Source organism: Centruroides vittatus, unplaced genomic scaffold, assembly GCF_030686945.1.
Source record: "Centruroides vittatus isolate TY-2023 unplaced genomic scaffold, ASM3068694v2 contig_459, whole genome shotgun sequence".
Taxonomy (NCBI): Eukaryota; Metazoa; Arthropoda; class Arachnida; order Scorpiones; family Buthidae; genus Centruroides; species Centruroides vittatus.
In genome coordinates this window covers 2,365,980-2,388,336 of record NW_027122255.1, presented here as the reverse complement: position 1 = coordinate 2,388,336, position 22,357 = coordinate 2,365,980, and the positions used below count along the sequence as shown (strand labels likewise).

General features: G+C 30.9%; 1 protein-coding gene and 1 long non-coding RNA gene across 4 annotated transcripts in view; one reads left to right on the top strand and one right to left on the bottom strand.

Moving 5' to 3' along the window:
• Nucleotides 1–6,834, top strand: part of LOC136977458 (uncharacterized) — a 42,515-nt gene extending 35,681 nt beyond the window's left edge. For 2 of the 3 annotated variants that reach the window (XM_067272952.1, XM_067272950.1), the window contains 2 exons: nucleotides 3,711–4,076; nucleotides 6,605–6,834. In XM_067272952.1, the coding sequence (XP_067129053.1) occupies nucleotides 3,711–4,055 (345 nt within the window). In that variant the 3' untranslated portion in view covers nucleotides 4,056–4,076; nucleotides 6,605–6,834. The remainder of the gene's footprint in view (nucleotides 1–3,710; nucleotides 4,077–6,604) is intronic. The other variant, XM_067272951.1, reaches the window with a different exon arrangement.
• Nucleotides 6,835–9,578: 2,744 nt separating this feature from the next.
• On the bottom strand, nucleotides 9,579–22,090 carry LOC136977474 (uncharacterized). Its single transcript, XR_010881096.1, has 2 exons — nucleotides 22,004–22,090; nucleotides 9,579–9,793 (listed from the first exon to the last, which is right to left on the bottom strand). It is a non-coding gene; the product is annotated as an uncharacterized lncRNA (long non-coding RNA).
• Between the last annotated feature and the right edge of the window lie 267 nt (nucleotides 22,091–22,357).

The window sequence follows — 22,357 nt, the reverse complement described above, 5'->3', positions numbered from 1 at the left end:
CAGCCCAAGAAAATTCAGCCTTTTGATAAAAAGGCTAAATTTTCTTTTAAAGTAGTATTTTTCAGACTTTTTCTGATCTATTAGAACATTTAAAAAATTTTGCAACCCTAACATTGGATCTGTACACAAAAGAATTTATTTGATAAAATTTATTTTTATTTAACATTTTGAACCTTTTCCTTGAGAAGATAATAATGTAAAGTAATAAAAGACAAATTAAATTAAAACATTAATTCAGCCATTTTCATTTTGGTCTTGAATTTTATTACAAAGCTTGCTAAATCAAGTGTCAAGTTTTGAGATGGTTGATTGGATTTCTTTCAAAAAATCTAAATAGATTTTTCAAGTTATTATACATTGAACAATTTGCTTTAATCTCTGGTTTACTATAGTTTCACTACAAATGGTCAATACTCATCATTCTTTTCTTTATAAGAAAATCCATATTTTAGAAATTCTTTTGCATATTTTCTTTTTTCTTAGTTATCATCTCCTTGAATAATTTAATTATTTTTTAACATGCTATGCATGTTAGCAAGGCACCATCCATAAACAACATGCTCTAAATTTGGGAAGTTTTTGGCCCCTTCCCCTTTTTGTGTACCATCAGATACCCTTACCAAATCCTTATATCTTTCCTCTTTTCAAGGGAAAAGAGTATAAAAGGTGGTACTGATAATCTTTCCAAAATTGTGATATTTGTGATTTGTAATATTTTCAGTTTTCTGATAGTATGCAATCAATTAAAGAATGCATTACAAAAAACAAAATGTCAAAAAACAGGAGACATGTAGGTGAACACTTATCCACCTATTTGTCGAAGTATGTTTGTCAGTTTGCCCCTCACCCTCTTTCTAACTGGGTTTAAGGATGGCCCCCAATGTACTTTTCTGCATTATTTTGGTTTTATTGTTTTTGTAGTGGGTTCAAGTTTCTAATTCTGCTGAGTTTTTCTTAATAATTTATTGGTCTATATTTTTGGATAAAACAATAACATAACACAAAAATTATTAACATATTTAAGAAAAGTAGGTCTACATATTTACTGTTATTTGAATTAATTTAATATATAAATATATTAAATTATTTCAAATAAAAACAAATATTAATTCAAATAGGCTGGCTTGTAGAACAAGTTGAAAATGTTTGTGACTATCTAATAAACATTTTCTCAATAAAAATAAGGTCCTGGAGTGTTAAATATTTTCCTCTGAGGGTGACTTAGACTAATAGTTATATATAAGTTCATTATTACATACACACATAGATGCAATACAGATTATGCTAAATTTACACCAATCAAATTTAAGCATTTTCACTTATCATATTAAAAATAGAATATGCTGTGATTCCCTATTTGGGAACTACTGCTCTAGTGATCATTGCAAAATTGGATGCCCAGGAATTGGTCAGTGTAAGCATTAGCGCTTGCACTGATCCCAATCTCTGGAATCAATGCTTGCACTGGTGATGGATGGCAGAAGTGAGTACTATGCTAATATGAAATTTCTCACACATGGGATGATGATAAGCCACATACCAAACTGAGCAATATAATGTATGCTAGAGCATAATAGGCTGCACATGCATATTCATGCTGCTAGGTCAGCCCTTTGAAGACAAGTTGCAAAACTGTTAGTCATTCTTAACTGTTTAACAGCCTGAGAAAGTTGGATGTGGGGGCAGTAGGAAAATAAGGAAGCTGTATAGCAATGTACAGCTTCCTTAGTGTTTCATCTGCATTCATTGTATGTCAGTTCCATCTCATAATACTCTTCATTTATGTAGATTGTCATGATCTTTTATTGAAACTCCACTCTTTAAAGGACAATTTCATGATTGATAATTGTTTGCATATTGCCACTCCTGAGCTTTTTTCTGTATGAGTGGTGTCCTGTAACAGCCATCAGTCACAGCACTGCACAAGAGAGATTATACTGTTCATATGCAAATAATAGCATCACATGTAGTTTACAACCTTCTATTTGCACCTTTCATTTCTTTTAAATGTCATTTCCTGTTAATTTAGTAATGTTCTGTAATTTTCTTTTCTTCTATGCCTCCCATAGTTTCTAAGATAGGAGTGCTAACTTCCAAATTTTACTGCTAGGAATGTTGCCATTTGGTTTCATCTTATATATAGTACATGTCACTTTACTATGCCAACACCTTACTTTCACAGCTAGCTATTTTCATTCCAAAATTATTAGTGACTGTAGCACTTTATTGTGAACAATAAAATATTAAATAAGACTGAAATACAGTTGAATCTACCTATCTCAAACATGTTTTTCTCAAAACTTCTTTACCTTGAAATTTATATTTTTCCCTGCATTTTCAGTTTAAATTCAATATATTTTCCATGTTTATCTCAAATAATTTTTCTTCCAAAACCTCTAAATTTCAAATTATGGACTGAAGTGTCAAATACAAATTCAAAGCTCATTGACTGCATTTTGATAGCATAAATTGTATATAGACTCTGCTTAACCTGATGCAAGCCCCTGAATGTAGTGGAAAATATTCGTTTTTTAAATAGTGAATGCTGAAAATTGAGAGAAATGTGTAAATTTTCATGTTCATAAATTGTAGTTGAGAAACATCTCATGCAATACAGTACCCAGTTGAAATTAACACTGTATCTTATTGGTTGAAGAAAGTCAGGCATCATGAACTATTGACAAACTATTTCTTTTAAGGAATGTCAGAAATGTTTTATTTATACCTAATACAGCTATGTACTGTACTTATTATATTAATAAAATACCATACATCCAATCAAACCTATTACAGGTAATCTTTGTTCATTTGAACTCAGGTAGTTTGAAATCCTGTTAGTTCATAACCATACTTTTGTCCCAGCTGGAGATATAAAGACTTACTTCTTAAGGATTTCCATTTGTTTGAAATACGATTACTTTGAAATTTGAAGTGAAAATTCTGTTTGAGCTGTAATATGTATATGTTAACTTGTTCATTTAGATCAAAGTGCCTCCATGCTATAAGAGAACAATAGACCAAGCAAAACTCTAATCTGGTCAATATGGCTTTGCTTTCATAGTAAAGAGATTTTCAGGTATCACCTTACAAATGGACTACCTTTTTTCTCTTATCTCATAAAATATGGCTGGATTTCGGGATTGCAAGATTGGGCTACCAGTAGCAGATTAAGATAGTTGTAGGGCTCCAGGCTACTACATTTGGATGAGTTACTATTTTTCAGGTCACTTTAAAAATAATTTGAGTTACATTTTGAGGAATTCTGCTTTATTTTTTATAAAACCTATCTGGCAACCTGTGAGGTTCTCACTACACACATGCTGCTTACTTAGTTTATTTTTATTATTTATTATTAATTAATGAAAATAGCATTCTGTATTAGTAGCCATATTCCATTTCCTTAATAAATTACATCAGTCACGTGATATTTGGCATATTGTATAAAAATATGTAAATCTCAGATAATTTGAAACTCGGTACAGTAATTCAAACTCACCATTATTTCATCCCTTGAATTTTGAACTAACGAGGATTTCCTGTACTGTTTATGGTGTATAAACCTGTATATCTCAACCTATCTATCTCAGATTTTTTCTCATTTCCATGAGATTTGAGATACAGGTTCAATTATGTTATGAAAATTTTATTTTCAGATCAATGTTTTTTCTTGGTCATTACAAATTTTATTATTTATGTTTTTGTTTTTTTAGCTAACGCCACCACCGCCAAAATATACAGAAATCCCAATGTTATTTCCAAGCACAGAAGGATTCCAGAGGCAAGATTCTGTACTAAATGTAGATTATTCAGAGAGTAGCCATAATCACAGTAATTTATTTCATGCTTGCAATAATTTAACAAGTGATGATGCCAATAATGTCGAAATTACTGTCTCACCTCCACCAAGATATAAAGAATGTCTGAATCCTAGACCCATGCTTGATTTTCATTTAAATATTCCATCTATTGCTATTTCAGTCATTGATCCTAGTGACAAAGCTGATGTGCAGAATCAAACAGAAACAATCTTTGAAAACAATCAAAAACTGTCTTAAAGGTACTTGGTGCAAATTTTTGTAAGTATGTAAAAAGTATATAACTAAATTTATATTGTGAACTAATATAAATTCAGTTATATGCTTTAATTTCTTTAATATTAATTATTATTTGTTTTGTACACAATTCAAGTTTCAAATATTTGTATTAAAATAAATCAAAGTTATTTGGGTTTATAATTAATGTTTTCTGAAAACTAAGTTAATACAATATGTATTTAGATATGTAGTACATGTATACATGACACTATAATACAGTATTTTTTTTTATTTAGTTTATAGTTCTAATTAATACATGAAAACAGTGGTGACTTGTGATAAGTACTGTAGAACTGCAGCATCCTCAAAGAAAAATAAAATGGCAAAATAATAGCTTGATTTTTATTCTATAGTATTTATATAAATCATTATACACAATTAAAATGTTTTTTAATGAAACCAGCATTGATCAAGGCAGTATGGAAAGTAAAAACAATTCTATTAAGATGGTTGCATGCTACATGCCCTTCTTTCACAGCACTTTTAAACAGTGCAGTGCCATCTCCCACTCAGAGAACAGTCCTGCACATTTGGTTTCTGTCTTACATGATATGATGAAAATGCTTGAGATGGCATTGCACTGTTTATCAGTGTTGTTGCAGTGTGGCTGCATGGCAGGATAATTACCGGATCAAAGTGGAGGTGCATACACTATAGTTCTCTGAGAAAGAGAGACACTAACCTGTAAACTGTAATATAAAAAAGACAAAAATTTCAAATCTTGAATTAATTTAAGTAAAATAAATTTAAAAAACATATATTTTATGAATCCAATATATTTATTTATTTTCAACTTTTTGGGCTGTGGGCACTAAGAAAACCTTTTCTAACAAGCCCATTACGAATTTGGTCAGACCCACAATGGGACAGCTGGCTGATGAGGAACAAAGCTTTGACATATCTGGACAGACACCCCTAAAAAATTCCTGTGGTTTTTCAACCTACCCAGAATTGATTCCAAGGCCCCAGAGCAGTAGGCTGCCACCTTAGCTGCTTGACCATCCAGTCCTGAAATGCAATATATTGTATATATCTTCATAAAGTTTAGGTAAAGTAGTAGTTGTTACTAAATATTCCCAAATTAGATAGCTACAAGCCATCACTGCATGAAAATGATCACTGTCCATTGATTAATATTCATTTTTTTAAATTTAATTTTACAAAGATAATTTAAATCTGTTCAACAGCTTAATCTATATTAATTAGACTATATATTTTATATAGATACTCATTATCATCATTTTATTTAATGATAATGAGTATCTATATAAAATTGAAGATATATTTCTCAAGCATTTTGCTAAACAGAATATAAATTTTACCTAATAATTATTAAGTTATACCATTTTGTAGATCTATCGTCATTTGTTGAAATGTTATCAAATCCAAAAATATAATTGTAAGTAGAAGATTTAATACAGACATCAGGGAATATTTACTGATGGGAAGTATAATCAGTTGTGATCCATTTTGAAATTTAAAATCCCAACCTAAATTACTTAGTTATGTATTTCTCTAGATCATTTATATAAATTTCATTTGTTTTGAATGATTTCTAATGTCAAGAAAGGTCATTTTTAAGAAGTTTTTAGAAATATATCTAAATTAATTAATTTACAATTAAAGTATTTTTATATTTTTAACAAAGAACATTTTCAAAATGAAATATTGAATACTTTTTAATGATACACTTCAACTAATAAGCAGAAAATAATTGATGATGAAAGAAAAACTGGGTAATTTTAGCCAAATGTTTTCTTTTAACATTAAATAATTCTGTTATAAATAAGTTGTAAAATTCTGTTCTGTTCTCATCTTAAATAGTCTTAATAAATCTTGAAAGTCTTACTAAACTTTTAGATTAAGTCTATTTTATATATAATTTTATCAGATATCTATTTTCAATATAGTAGATCCTATTCTGATTTAGTTTTATGACCTTGGTCATAAAAATAGAGATTGGCAATATTGAAGCTATTGTTAAGCAAATTTATTTCTCATAACCTGTTATGAATTGAAATTTTGTTTCTGAAAATTTATTTTAAATTTAACATAACACCATAATGCCCAATCAAAAACTGTAGTACTTAAATATAGAATTTCATGTAGTCATAATAGAAAACAGTGGCATGCAGTGACATTTGATGATAGGGAAGCTCAAGAATGAGAACTAGATAGAATCGTTGGAAGCATTATACGATATTTTGGTGTGTAGCATCCACGAGCTATAAACTGCATGCGTGAATGCATATAATCTGGCTCTTTACACAATTCAAATATTTTTGCCATGGAAGCTGTCCCATAGTTGCAATACAGCACTTCCATTGAGAATACGCATATACAAATTTATATTCAAATATACAATAGCACGCTTATCATTTTTTTTTCCACATGTAGTATAGAAATTTGTAATAAGATACATAATGTGGTTATAATAAAATATTAATTTGAATTAACTCAAAGTACATTAAAATATTAAAGTAATCGCACAATATGTATTTATATTTTAGAAAATACAAGGGAACCAGCGTTTCCTCACTTTCCATGGACGGCATGCCACTGATACAAAATGTATATCAGTCTTAAAGACAGGGTTTACTTGATATGAAGTATGAATCTTCAGTAATTATGCTATGAATCTGAAGAAGTGAAAACTACTCATTAGTCATACGTAGTGATACATCTTAACTAATTCAGTTAAAATTATTTATATTTTTTTTAGTATGAATAACTTTAATGAAATTTTCATTATTTTTCCATGCAGATGGGTTTAATAAAGTTTAAATTATTAACATATGATTGATTTATGTAAATCAATCATATCATATAACCACATTGTGTATATTTTAAAACTGAAATAATTATTTTAAAATGTTTAATATATTGTAAATGAGTACTTCTGATAATTATAAAGTTGTTATCAATTAGTAGCCCTATGTTAATCAAATAAGTACAGTACAAATTTAATAGTAAATAATGGTTAATTAAAATATAAAATTTTGAGTGTTGTACAGTTTGTATAAAAAGATTGAACTTGACATAATTATTTAAAAATGAATTGTTATATCAGATATTTTTGTATTTTATAAAAATATTTAATGTAAGATTGATCAATGGAAAATATGTAAAAATTTGATGTATGTATAAGAAACATGTTTTTTAAAACATGATAAATTTGGATAATTTTAATAACAAACACATTCCAAACAAACAATTGTATTTTTTCATAAATAAACAAGTTTTCAAAAACTGTTTTTTTATTGCATCAATATTGAAGTCCCTGAAGACTTCTGGGCAGCAAAACTTAGAGGGTATCAAATATTAACAATTGTATTAGCTGATTAATTGATAGAGTGATAAAATTGATGATATAAAATCAGAAGCCAATAAAGACAGTAAAATTATGTGATGATAAATTATAACACATTGGAAATGGTAAAAGTTATATAGAGCTCCTAAGACATGGAGAGATTTGAATACCATGAACCCTGGGCGGTCTTGTTACTTCAGATAGAAGAGAGTATTCAATAAGAGCATGATGCAGTGATTTCAAGGATACTCTCTTAAGTGGACTCAACTGTACTAAAATAGAAATTGAGATTATTTCCACTATTTTATGAGAATGAGTTGTAGTTGTTTTAAATGAGTAATTTTAATAAATAATGTACTGTACTGTACAGTACATGTGATTGATTTGAATTTATACTTTCCTTTAACAATCTTAATTCAACGTTATTCAAGTAGCCTAAACATTACATAATTGTAAAAACAACGTTGTATTTGAGTTTTTGCGCCAAACATCGTCTTTTCGACTTGCGAACGACCGCTACGAACGGATTAAGTTCGTAAGTAGAGGACTTACTGTACTAGCATAGATTGGACAAAATGTATTGCAGTATGTAGTGATGGTGCAAAGGCGATAACAGGAAAGAACAGTGGATTAATAAAAATATTAAGAGATCGTCTTATACCAAGGGCGGAATGGACGCACTGCTTCCTTCACAGACTTGTTTCGCGAACCGCTTTAATATCACCGCGACCCCTAGGTTTTTTTTTTTTTTAATTAACTCTTTCCGCCCTGTGGGCACTAAGAGGGCCTCTTTTAGTAGGCCCATTATGGGTTCGGCCAGGCCCACAATGGGGCGACCGGGTGGTGAGGGACGGGGCCCGACATATCCGAACGGACCACCCCCCGAAAAATTCCTGGGGATTATTCGACCCGTTCGGATTCGATCCCGGGTCCCCCAGAGCGGTAGGCTGCCACCTTTACCGCTCGGCCATCCGGCCTGCGACCCCTAGGTTGAGAAACGCTGCTATAAAAATTTAACTTTATTTGTATAAATTTATATATCTAGTTAAATAAACGGAAATTTTGATATTGTTAAATCTGTTGTTGGTGCATTTCATTTAAACGCGTTGTCTCTCGTTCCGGATCCGACCGTGATCGCTCGCGCGAGAACGAGATCGCTATCGCGATCGTATGTCGATTCCGACATCCTGACGTGGCATGGTGACGCGGTGCCGACCCTGCGATCATAGTTTTAATGATTTTTAATTTCACATAAAAGAAAACTGGAAAAATATAAAATGTATGCGAAGAGTAGAGAAACATATAGATAATTTCTAACGTGCGTACGGTTTTAACACTATAATATAGAATATAAACCAGTAATATATAAACATGCTTATACTATATATTACTATATATACAGTTTTCCATTATTATTCATAAATTCATTTATAAATATTTATAAGCATTAACATAGGTCAAATTGAAAAAAATTATCTATATTACCTTCAGTGTAAACATCTGTTTATCATTCAATTCCTGTTTCGGAAAAATGCAAGTTGTAACACAAATGTTATTTGGAAATAAACGTTGAATACAAATAAAAAATTTTCAAGTTATCAGTTAATACCGTAAATTTCTTTTTTAAATAATCCATAATTTGAATCAAAAGTGCGAATAAATTGATTCATTTTCATGTAGTAATAGGATAATGATGTTTATTGACTCAAGTTGTCAAGCAACTTTAACTGGATTTGTATCAAACGGTTCGAGTCGAACAGAAGTAAAAATAGAATTAAACTCTTTCTTAAGCCCAAATTTATATCAATAAACAAGAAATACGATAATTATTTCATAGATCGGAATCTCTCCGATGTGTCAGAATTTTTATAACCGAAAATGACATTTATATTCCTCGTATCCAAATGATGCTAGAAACTCGAAATAACCTAAATATAACATTAACAACTCTATCATAAAAACCTACAAATAAAACGTATTCATTCATATTTCTGTCTAAAAAATTAATTGTTTCGGTTCACGGAATAATTACAAATCATCCTACTGACGTATCAGCAGGTTATTTAGCTATCGATAATTTATGTTGCACGTGTGTAAAACTTGTTTTCAATATTCAATTACTTAATTTAGACACGATGTTTTACATGTTCTTAGCAGAATAATGGGAACTGTCACGCATTTTAATTCCATTTTATTGCCGATCGCACGGCAGTTGTGGTCAAGGCTTCAGTCTACCGCTCTGGAGAACTCATAGATTGAATCCGGACTAGTTGAAATCTCCGGGAATTTTTCGAGTAGTGGTTCTTCCCACGCCACTCGGTCGCCATATTGTTGCTTAGCCCAACGGACATGAAAAAAGTTCTTTTAATGCCAACGGGGAAGAAAGAGTCTAAACGAAAAAAAAAAAACTATTTTATGTAAAATATAAACCACGCTTTTTAAGTTATACTTTCATTTTATAACTATCATAGAAGCATTATTGTATTCTATTTGCAGAAGCATCAATTAGATATCTTAATCATGATTATGATACATTTAATTAATTAATTTTAATCAATTATATACATGAAAAAGTACTTAAGAACAACTTATTACAAATTTAATAGGATAAATATTTAAATATTATTTTAAAAGTTTTAACACATTGCTAAGAACTAAAAAATTAAAAGAATAGTCTATCAGTCGTATATTAACCATATAAATAACTCAATCTTTTTTCTTTGCCTGTTTTTTACTATTTGTAAAATAAAACTCGCCATTAAAGTTTTTCTCCTTAACATAACGGAAAATCTTAAAATAAGTTAAGCAAACATCTAAACTTTTCAGTGATTTTAGAATGGGATAAAATGTCTGGAGGAAATGCAAGATCTTTCAAGAACTTGTTTAAAAACTGCACTTATAAATATTTACTCTTTGGTAGACAAGAATATTAATTAAATCAAGTTATTTTTCGCTATCAAGTATAATGCAATTTTAAATTTTTGGCAAGTTCTCTTCAGGAATGTATTCTTAAGATCATGTTCTCACATTTAAATAATTTGGATCATGATCCAAATTTTGTGAAAGACCATACAAATTCTCATAATTCTGAATGTAGAATCATCCAAATTAGCTTAACGGTGATATAATTTCTGATAATTTAGGCATTTTAATTAATAATTACATTATTATATTTACTAGATTTGTATCAGCTTCTATCTTTAATAAACGAAAATAGTAATACAGTATAATGTTTAAAAACCAAATAAAGTAAAATTTCTTTTATCCGTCACTCGATTTTCCGTCAGTTTCTGTTAGCAGTCGTGCCAATGAGACCATCAGGTGACTAAGCAGTAAATGTATCACTCACCCTGGAAAGAATCCGGGCGGGTAAAAATAACCAATAATTTTTCGGGGAAGTGGTCCGTCCGAATATGTTGGTCCCTCTTCCTCATATCTGACTGCCCATTGCGGGGAATGGCCAAATCCACAAAAGGCTTGATTAAAAAAAAAAAAATGTTCTCTTAATACCCACAGGGCGAATAATGTTAGAAAAGTCACGACAATGAAGTGCATCGTACTATCATCATCATTATTATTTGGCTACAGTTTTAAAATTGTAGACCTATACATTATGACTGTTCGTTAATCTCGAGAATAAAGTTAGATAGATGGAAAACTTAACGGCCGGATGCCCCGATTCCGAACTTTCAGACGGGACCGAAAATTATATGATTTTCGGTCCCGTCTGAAAGTTCGGAAATTACTGCACAAGTACTATGAAAAAAACAACTGCTATGAAAATAGCGTAGCTTGTTAGTTTTTTAATTGTTAATATTATGGACAATTTCCTCAGGCGCTCATATTAATATTTGTTATACGTCAAATGTCACAATACCACCATATCTAAAAATAAACGTGAAGAAAATTTTATTTAATAACGCGAGAGTTAAAACTACAGATATTCGTTTTCCGTAAACAGGAAATGACGTTACAATTTTTACTGTTTTTTTTTTAAATAAACTTTAAACGTGAGGAATAATATTGTTACACATAAAACACTAATCTAAAGTTTCGAAGAATCGAACCTACATCAGTTAACTCTAGTACTTAGCGTCTTAATCACTCGACTATCGCTACTCTTGAATATGATACTTTCAGACTTATAAGCTAAACACTAAATTTTCAGAGGCCCATTTTTTGGAAACCTTTGAAAAGTGGGTCCTATTATTTGGACAAGGAGCTGTTTGTATTTAGGGCTACGTTTCGTTCGAATCGGAGACCCGAACGTCTGGCCCTCTCCTTGTAAGTGACAGTTTAACATGTAACTTTTGCTTTCCAGTGTGCCTTACGTCTTTTCCTGCCCCCCTTCGCCACGTGGTGGGTCCCACTCGGTGGAGAGGAGTTGTGGAAATCTGGATGTGTAACCGAGGGTGGGAGATTTGTTAGAGGGTGTGTCTCGGGGAGAAGTTAAAACAGAAACAGAGAGAGGACGAAGATGGAGAAGCGAAGTAGTGCTGGTGTGTGAAAGTGCGTGTGGAATTAATTAGTCGGGAAGCGAGAAAGTAAAGACTGTGCAACCAGGTCAGCGGAAAGATTTCGTTTTAGAACTGTTTCCTGTCCGATGAGAAGTAAAAGAAGAGGTACACTTTAAACTCATTGTCGGTACGATGTCTGCGCGTTAGGGGAATTCTGTAACATATTTGTAAGGAGAATTGTGTGTTAACGCTATTCGGTAGATTGGATCGTCGGGCTCCATACGTTCCTGTGTGTTTCCCTGGATGCATTGTATGTTCCAAAAAAAAAAAAAAAAAAAAAAAAAAAATTAAAGAGTTATCTTGTTAATTTGGATAGTTGTCTTTGTCTAGTCCCTATTGAGATAAATGGATTCTCCCTTCTAAGTGTCTGCTCTATCAAGCACGCTTGTTATCAATTTGTTCCATCGAAGAAATCACTAAAGTTCTCCGTGTCGACTCGTTCGTATTTTCTATACCCTCACACCAAACGCCAAACTGATAATGCTACTAACATCTGCATCAATTAGATTGCAAAGAAAGTTATAAAATTATATTGAATATGTAATTTTATTTATAATTGACTTGATTGCGCACTTCCTACATAAGACATTCTTTTAATACGTGTTTTGTGCATCATAATTCTCAAATCTTTGTGTCACCTATTGTCGCATGTTTGTTTCATCCCGCGTATGAATATGCATTAAATATGAAATAAAATTAAATATGCACCTAAAAAATGTGATGTAATTTGTTGCCGGATTTCTGTGACTACCAAAAGACGCTTAAAATAATGTTAAAACAAAGAAATGCCCCCTTAATACCCAAAAGGACGACAACAGACCTTTGTAAACCACCCTTTTATTTCCACTTATATAGGCTATATGCATTCCGGATACCGCTATCGCGATATCCCTCTTCAGTTTCATCTGTACTGAACTTACGGACTGTCTTTTTTATAGTACTTGTCATTTTCATAGTACTTGTGCAGTAACGTCTGAAGCTTATTCGCTTGAGAGGACATAGAATGTATAATATGTAAAAATAAATGTGAAGAAATAAAAGTTTTATTTAATCACTCGGTTATCGCCATTCTGGGAATTTAAACTTCCAAAAGACATGTGCTAAACACTATATTTTCGGAGACTCAATTTTTGGAAACGCTTGAGAAGTGGGTCCTATTATTTGGACGAGGAGCTGTTTGTGTTTAGGGTTTTTTTTTTTTTTTTTTTTAACTCTTTCCGCCCTGTGGGCACTAAGAGGGCCTCTTTTAGAAGGCCCATTATGGGTTCGGCCAGGCCCACAATGGGGTGACCGGGTGGTGAGGGACGGGGCCCGACATATCCGAACGGACCACCCCCGAAAAATTCCTGGGGATTTTCGACCCGTTCGGATTCGATCCCGGGTCCCCCAGAGCGGTAGGCTGCCACCTTGACCGCTCGGCCATCCGGCCGTCAAAGGTTTAGGGTTACGTGCTCACCAAGTTTCGTTCGAATCGAAGACCGAAACGTCTGGCCATCCCCTTGTTAGCAATAGGGATCATGCTTGAATAATTTTTAATAAATAATTCTAAATAACACATTTGATCATAACGTTTGAACAGTATTTCACAGGTTCGGTCCTGTCAAAATTTTTGTTTTAGTCTACTGAAAGAGGATCAAAGTGGAAAAAAAAATCCCCAAAATTTCTGTCAATTAAAAATCACAATCTGGAAACGCTGCAACAGCATTGCACAAAACTGCCTTCGGTTCTCGACGTCACTTCCTACTTTTCTTCCCGAACTTGCCGTGTGACATCTTTAAATCGCTAGATATGTGGTCCACGGGTCTTCCATTGTACGGAAGCTCGATATTTTGTTGTTTTTTCTGCTAGAGTGTGATTTGTGATTCGATCTCAAGCCTGATGTCTAAACAAGCGGACTATGATTTTATCGCCACGTTAATAAAAATGGAGATATTTTTATTAAAGTGGAGATAAAATCCTAGTGGCGATTTTGGCGCAGTGCAGCGCGACCCCTGCTTAATGTAAAATTCAGTATTCGCTAATCAAGTCACACTATTGAGTCACTGTTTTTTGTGTAAACGTTTAAATTTTCAATCACTCCTTTACCTCTATGGATCTAGTTAGTCACTAGTGCCGCGGCATAAAGAATAAACTCTCAGAAATTGTATATGTATACAAGTATGTTTGTCGCATCTAAATTTTTTCTATACTTATTTGACTTTGACATTTATTTATTTACAAAGATAAGGCGAGATATTCGAATCTGGATTTCTTCCTAATTATCTAGTTACGCTACTGCGAGGTCAACTATAGGTACCAGCAAAGTATTTACTTGGGGCGCATATAAACAAAAATTATAATTAAAATTTTTAAAATTATCGTGTTTCCTATTCAAAATAAATAAATTGTATTTTTCTGGATTAATCTTTAAAAAAAATCCGCCAACGAGTTGCTTAATTTTCCCCGGAAACATTTAAAACTGCATTTGTGGCGCCATCTGTTATAATATTTTATTATTAAAAACATTTTATATTATTTAACTATTATGAAATGGTAGAAAGCTTAATTTTGAAGTTAGGGATGGGTTTTATAAAAAAAATAATAATAATTGTAAATACTAATAACGAGTAAAACCGTCATTAATTAATTAAGACTGACCTTACTCGAGATATAACACACGATCCCCTTTATCTCCCCATCCCTCGATCTTTAACAACTAAAATTTAATAACATCAATCCCCTAATACATTAAACCTCCCTGCAAAATTTCAGAATATTTCGACAAAAAGCACAGGAGTTATTAAACTTCAAACAGGGTGAACAAAATCGTGCTCCACACATACTAACATCCATACATACAGAAAAACCCCGGAATTATCTTAAATTTCTCGACGTTTTAAGGTCTCCCGAATCCAAAAATGTAAAATCATGGGGAGGTCATTTTCTGACCGATCGCCATACTTTCCCCGCTGTTTTGTATAACAGAGCCGGGAAAGTAATACGGGCGCATCGAATACATTTCTAGGAGCGGCAAAAATGGTCTTTGCTACTATTGAAGTCCCTTATTTGTGACTGATCCAACCTTATTTTACCTGCTTTAGTTAGTTAGACCAGAGTTGCTATCTTTGACATATGACTCCGGTTTAACACATTTTTTTTCCAGATTTTGTAGTTCCTATGCTTAATAAAACCTTCTGTGATGAGTATTTTCGCAAAAGTCTGTGGACTTTTTATACATGAATTTTATATTTTAATTAATAAAACTTTGTGATAAAAAACAAAAGTATATCACTTCATTATAAATTAAACTATTTTTCAATTGTGATTATTATTATTTAATTTTTCCAAAGTTTTAAGGAATTTTAAATATTGTTTTAAAAATTTATAAATTAGTCATTTGTACTTACTAACCATAAAATAACGTATATCAAGCAAGTAATCCTTGTATATACGTTAATAGGAATAAGTCAAAACGAGTTTCGCATGTCCTTGGCTTCTCCATAAAAAATCATTAAAATAAAGCTAACATTTATTTATTCTTTTAACTTTTATCTTTATTAATTTTATATATTCAATATTTTATTATTTTATTAATGAATTTTTTTAATGAAAGAGAAATTCATAATAGAAAATATATATCTAAAATTGAATGTCATTTAGCTTAATTTTAATACAAAATCTAGATTTATCAATAATTTTCAAATAATTTAACTGTGTAATTATTAAATATTATTAAAAAAATCAAATTCAAATTCCGAATTAAACAAAGAATGCGACAGTAAACTCACTTGGCTCGGGGTAGGATACGAGCGAAACGAGTCTACCGCCACACCTTCTTGAAAGAAGCTTCAAAATTTAAAATTCTGTAAGTAAAATCAAATACTAAAATAATATAAATTAAAATTTCCTTTAATGAAACTTTTTATTTAAAAAAATCCATTTTATTAATTTTATTTTTATATTTTTATGGCTTCTGGAGAGAGTGAGGCTCTACTTTTAATTAGGCTAAAGGATCTGAACCCAATTTCACTTCTCACCGGTTTTTCAGCTGAATCATAAAATGTTAAAGTAGATTATATAATTTTTACAACAGTTAAAAAGCAGTGAAGTATATTGTTATGCATTCAAATAACTTAAATTTTATGAATAAAACCTTTTTCAATGGAAAATAATAATTGTTATTTTAATCAGTATTGTATAGTAATATAATTTTCTTGTGTAAGGAGATTACTATTATTTTATTTTTAAATTTAAATTTAATAATTGACAAGTAGCAATGGGCTATATGACAGTAGGCGATAGGAACAATGTCACGCTATTGTTATTATAGCAATTATGTTAATATTAACATTGATAAATTCTATAAACAATTAAGAGAAGAGGTCACAACTATTCGAGTTTGAAATTAAATATTGTATATAACTTACATATATTTGTATTGTGTTATTTTGTAGTTATTCTTTTATCTGATATTTTAAATACTGTATCTAAAAACGTTGTTTTATTTTTATTTTATTAAAAATATTTTTGTTAATTCGTATTTTATTAATTGTTTGAAATGTAAATTGTATTTTACTTTATTTTTATTTTTAATTGGATACAGGTGTATTAGTTTTAAAGGTTATTTTAAATATGAAAGTTGTCAATAACCGGTTTTTAATTATCGAATATTTTTTGAATGAGTTTTAGAAAAATGGAAAAATTGATTCATTATTACGGTAAAAATTAATTTAATTAGTTAGAAATTGTAAAATTTTTTTAGGCATCGGGGCTACATATATGTCAATGTGTAAAGATTATCATCCCTGTAGAATGTTTATAACGATGTCTTTATATTTTAAAATAGTAGTATATTTTAATAATGCATTTTTTAAATATAAACCTATTAGATATAATTCCTTATATTGTTTTATCCAGTAGCACGTTATAGATTCATGAGTCCCCAAGCACATTTGAATTAGGGAGCCTCATGTAGTGTTGACTTCTAAACGTTTTTGTTCGGGGAATTTTGGATGGAATCCCCCAGATATTCTCGTTCGTTTTATAACGCGACCTCTGAGCTGCGCCGATGCTCCCTGCCTAGCAGGGCCGGATTTACCAATCCGGGGGCCCTGGACACAAATTCGGTGGGGCCCCCCTTTAAGATTAGGCAAACTTGATGATTTAGAAAATTTACACAAAACACTGTACTTTCAACTAGATTTCAACTAGGAAGTTGTAAATTTCATTTAAAAATAAGGTTATTGTAAACATACATGTATATTTTATTGTGTAAAACGAATTATTTTAATTTAATTGAAAAATACCCATGTAAAATTTTTTCCCGAAATTTTCCGATGTTTCATAGGTTTTTTCCCTGGTTTGGTTTTCTTTGCCTGTGGCCCTCATGATTAGGCCACACTAGCCTGTCGCAGTAACATTGTTTAAACATAGTTTTGTGGGGGCCCTGGGCACAGGCCCCAAATGTCCTTATGTAAATCCGGCCCTGCTGCCTAGATACGGCCCAAATTTAAATTTTGATATTCTTTGTACAGTAATGAGTTTATAAAAGATTGGTTTGGGGTCCAAGGCAATTTCCCTTTTTGCCCGTAGGATAATGCGTCACTGTTCTTATCCTTAACTTGCAAAAATATAGGGATCACCAATATAGCAATTATAACACAAGTGATTTGTGTTTATAATCTCTATTAGTTACTGTTCACAAGCTAGTGATAAGCGATCACAAATCTCTAAATTTTAGGCTTATGATGGGCTCATTCTATTCTATTATAGTGAAAATAAGACTAAGGAATTATATCCAAAAATATTGTAATAAATTCTAATGCAGTAAAATATCTATTTAACGGACTAATTCGGCAAGGGGGATGTCCGTTAAAGCCGATAGTCTGTTATATAATAAAGTAGGTTTTCGGAATGCGTGTATTAAAAAAACCGATATAAAATAGTTTGTGTGTTTTTATTTATATAGATACGTTTGTGTAATTAAAATGAAGTATGTATGCGGAATTTAATCTCACGGAAAACTTTTCTATATGTATTAGCGTTTATGCCCTCACCATAGTTCCGGTATTGCAATAAACTAGTATACGATCTAAATCGAAATAAATAAACATTTTTGGAGAATAGACTTTAGTTGTATTTAAGTAAACAAATAAATAATATTCTTAAAATAAAACAACATTTAAATTTGAAAAAAACACAAAAATATTTTCTATTTATTTGTCTTTGGATGACGATATATCGAGACATTCCCATTGTGACGTGAAGTTAAGACTGATGACTCTTGGATTTGAAAAAATAATAATAACAATAATCTATTAATTTAATTGCATATAAAAACATTTTAAGATTAACAAGGTATTAATTTTCACATATGACAAACGAACCGGAAATTTTCTGTTAATTCGACATTTTACTGTATTTTTAGATATAAACATGATTACAACTCCTTATCTTGCTCTTACTATAACAGGATACAATTACCTATATATTGGTAATTCCTTTATTGAACATAAACCCCTGAAATAAGGAAACGGATGCTGATCATGCTCTCCTATTTAACGGCTCGTAATTCATAAGAATTGTAAGCCTTAATAATTGTATTCTGTTATAGTGCAGGTAAGAGTAAGGAGCCAATTATACGCAATACGTGTATATCCAAATACAATCATCAATACTAATATTTTGAGATATAAGCACAATAATTATACCCTAAAATGTTACCGGCAGTCGATCACGACCCTTAATTTTAGGGATCCTCGATTGGTAGTATAAGAATTTAAGCATAATATGAAAGTATATCAAAATCGGTACATTTTGTGAGTCGCATATTCCAGAAATTAGTAATTACTTAGTATGAAGTTCTACGTCATTGCTTACGTATGATCGATTTGCCATTTCTAGTTAAAATTTTTACCGGATATACGTCACAATTACGTTTTCAATAATTACATTCGGATTATTCAATGACATTGTCTCACGATTTTCAAATGGACGAAAGGAAATAATGAAAAAATAATCATTGTTATTAATGTCTAATTTTTAAAACGTTTTACGTTTTTAGAAAATAAGTAAATATTTAAAAATATTTTGATTTATGTAATTCAGTATTAATTATTGAATAATTTATTTAAAATTTGTCCAGTATTGTTTTTCTAACCATATTAATTAAGAAAGATGCAGAAAAAGTTATATTCAAATGAAAACGTTTAATTACTATTAACTAAAGTTTTGCAAAGAATAGTTCGCAGCTCCTATGGAAATTGTTAACAATAACCCTTCGTGCGATCGCCAGAATGGATCTCGAAGTAGAAGAGACATTGATTTAAATATTAAACCGAAAAATAAATATTTAATTTAATTTTAATGTCGATTTTTCGAATCCGTCAGGAATTAACGTTAATCATTTCTTGTGAAAGTATTAATTTTTTTATCTTAATTATAATAAAGTTTATAAATTTATTAAAATTACAATCGGGGATAGAAAAACTTTTATTATTCTTATCTAAAAATTATATAGAAAATTAAATTAGATTAAAAGCTTGCGTTCTCAAAATAATTTAATTCGAATAAAGAAAGAATCTTTGTATAGGGAAAAACATAAATAATCATAGGAAATTCTATTTTTAAATTATACTTGTATGGGTGGATGCTATGTCCACGAATATGTAAATTATCAGCATTGCATCAGATTTGAACATTTAATGATATTTATGAAAGAAATGCGATATAATTATAAATAATATGCAAATTTCATAGACAAATATGATTGAATTTATTATATTTTATGCTGGCAGAATTGTCTAATGCACTATTAATTGATTTATTTTTTAATTATTTATACAAAATTAAAGAAATTTAACTTATCTTTCGCAGCATAATCGTCGTATAAAAGCCGGAAAGTTAGAAATATTGACACACGATTACAACTAAATTCTTTTTATCTCTTCTTTTTCTTACATATCTCTACTCTACATGTATTTGAATGAGATGGCAAGTAGGATAATAAAATAACTATTAGTTATTAATCAAAAGAACACTTAAAATACTGTAAAAATAAAATTTAAATGATACGAATGGTATTAATTCGTTTGTTATTGATGGGTTTCCTTCAAGGATAACTTCTCTTTTACGTGAAGGTTAAGGATTGAGTTTATTCATTAAGATAAGTGAATCATGGTCTAGAATATGAATTTACAATCGAAATAAATAACGCACGAACAGACAAATTTATAGAGTAGGCTATATTGTATATAGATTTAAAATAAATCATAAAATGTATGTCTTAATATTCTACAACCTGTTTAATATATATTCATTATAAAGAATAGAAAATAATAAGAAATAAGATTAATTAGTAGGAAAATGTTCTGAGAATTGTTTAGAGTACTTTAGAGTTTCATCATTTGGCCCAGATCAAATGAGCCTGCTATCTGGACATAGCGACATAGCCTATACTGTATTTTTAGGCCTAATGTATCTACTATATATATATACATGTAGTAAATTCTCATTTCTGTGGCCTAACTTATTTTCAGAGAACCGTCGTTGAAAGAGTTGCCCTATTTCTCACAAGCTTAATATCATAGAGCAGTGTTTCTCAAACTTTTTGGACCGCGACCCCCCTTCTGCACTTAAAAATATTCAAAGGACTCCCGAAGAATAAGTATGTGTCGAAAAACATCCCGGAGGGAGGGGGTCAGGCTCGTATTTAAATATTTATATTATTTTTATTATTTATATGTGCAATTTATTTAAGTAAAAATTATTTTATATATTTTTTATTTCTATTATTTCTAAACATGAATCCATAGTAAATTTATAAAATATTTGAAAAAATTGATCTGGCATCAATTTTTCAGCGACCCCCCAAATATTTTTCAGCGACCCCCCAAATATTTTTCACGACCCCCACTTTGAGAATCACTGTCATAGAGAACCACCAGTGACCGAATGAGAGTGGCCGGTGGCTCGATAAGGGCCTTGCCAGTTTCATAGTCGTGAGATTGGTGTTTCGAATCCTACTGGTATCAATGGGGGTCTACAATGACTGAGTGGATAATACCATTGAACACTGGTAGTTGGTCAGGAGTTCGTGCCTCTCCAACCGGCTGGTCACACGGAGTTTTCTTCACGTTAGTAACACCTAAAATGGAGCCAGTTTCCCATAAAAGACCTCCCAGGAAGCATCTCCTCTCGACAAATCGTCCATTATGTTGCGTTGCTGTATACGAATAAAACCAAACTAAAAGGAAAATTTACAATTTAAAAATTTTTTCGTATCATTTATGATTAATTGTATCTTTAGAGATGCTTTCGTATTATTTTCAGAGTCAGTCCAAATCATTTGCTCAGTCAAAAATCTAAAACCCAGCAACGCATTTTATAACCGGTTCTATGAAAAAAGCCCACACGAAAATTGCACACCGAAACCTCCACTGTCGTATATGCTCACAAGAAAAATGCACACACGGAAAATTACCCATACCAAAACTTGCCCACACAGAAAAATATTCACATATAGTAATAATTTTTAATTAAAGGTTAAAGATGTATGTGCAATTTCAAATACCATAGATATTTATAATTGTAGATTACCATTCTCTCTCATTTATGAGAATAAATAAGTATTAGTCGCATTTTAAATTATTAACAATATATCTTATGATTAAAATATTTCATTTTCATATGTCACAATTTGCGTTGTGATTTTGTCGAGTATGATTAACCAATAATTTTACTATGTCATAAGTATATTTTAATTTATTGCTCAACGAAAGTAAAAATACAGGAAATAAAAGTAAACAGTTTTTATCAACAGACAGAAAGAATAATAATAATAATAATAATAATAATAATAATAATAATGTAATGAAAACAAATGTTTTCAAAGAATAATTATTAAATTTCGGGACCCCATTAAATCTCCCATCCCCATTAGTTTCGAGGTACCATGATTAGATGAAAATATGGCAGATAAACTTTCAACTAGATCCATTGAAACTACAATGGTTCAAAAAATTTTTTTTCTGAGAGGAAAAATGAGCGGGATTTTTAAGTGAGATTAAATCCTAAATAAAAATATTATTTTTTAATAAACTTACTTTAAATTTATTTAATTGCCAACCTTTTTACAGTGGCGTAGCGAACATAACTGGTGCCTGGGGCATAACTGGCGCCCGACACTTTATTGGCGCCCCCTCCCCCCTCCCCCCTCCAGAAACACATACAGGGTGGGCCAACGAAAACGAAACGGCAGAGTGTTCGTGTTCGTCCAAGCAAATCGCTCTGACAGGTCGATTTTATTCTCGAGGGGACATCTTATGCAATAAAGTTTTTGCGAATCTGAATATTAACTAAACAAACATTTTTTTCGAAATAAATGTTTGTTTAGTTAATACAAAATAAATGAGTTTTTAAAATTTTTGTTGTCTGTTGTATTCAGAATCGCAAAAACT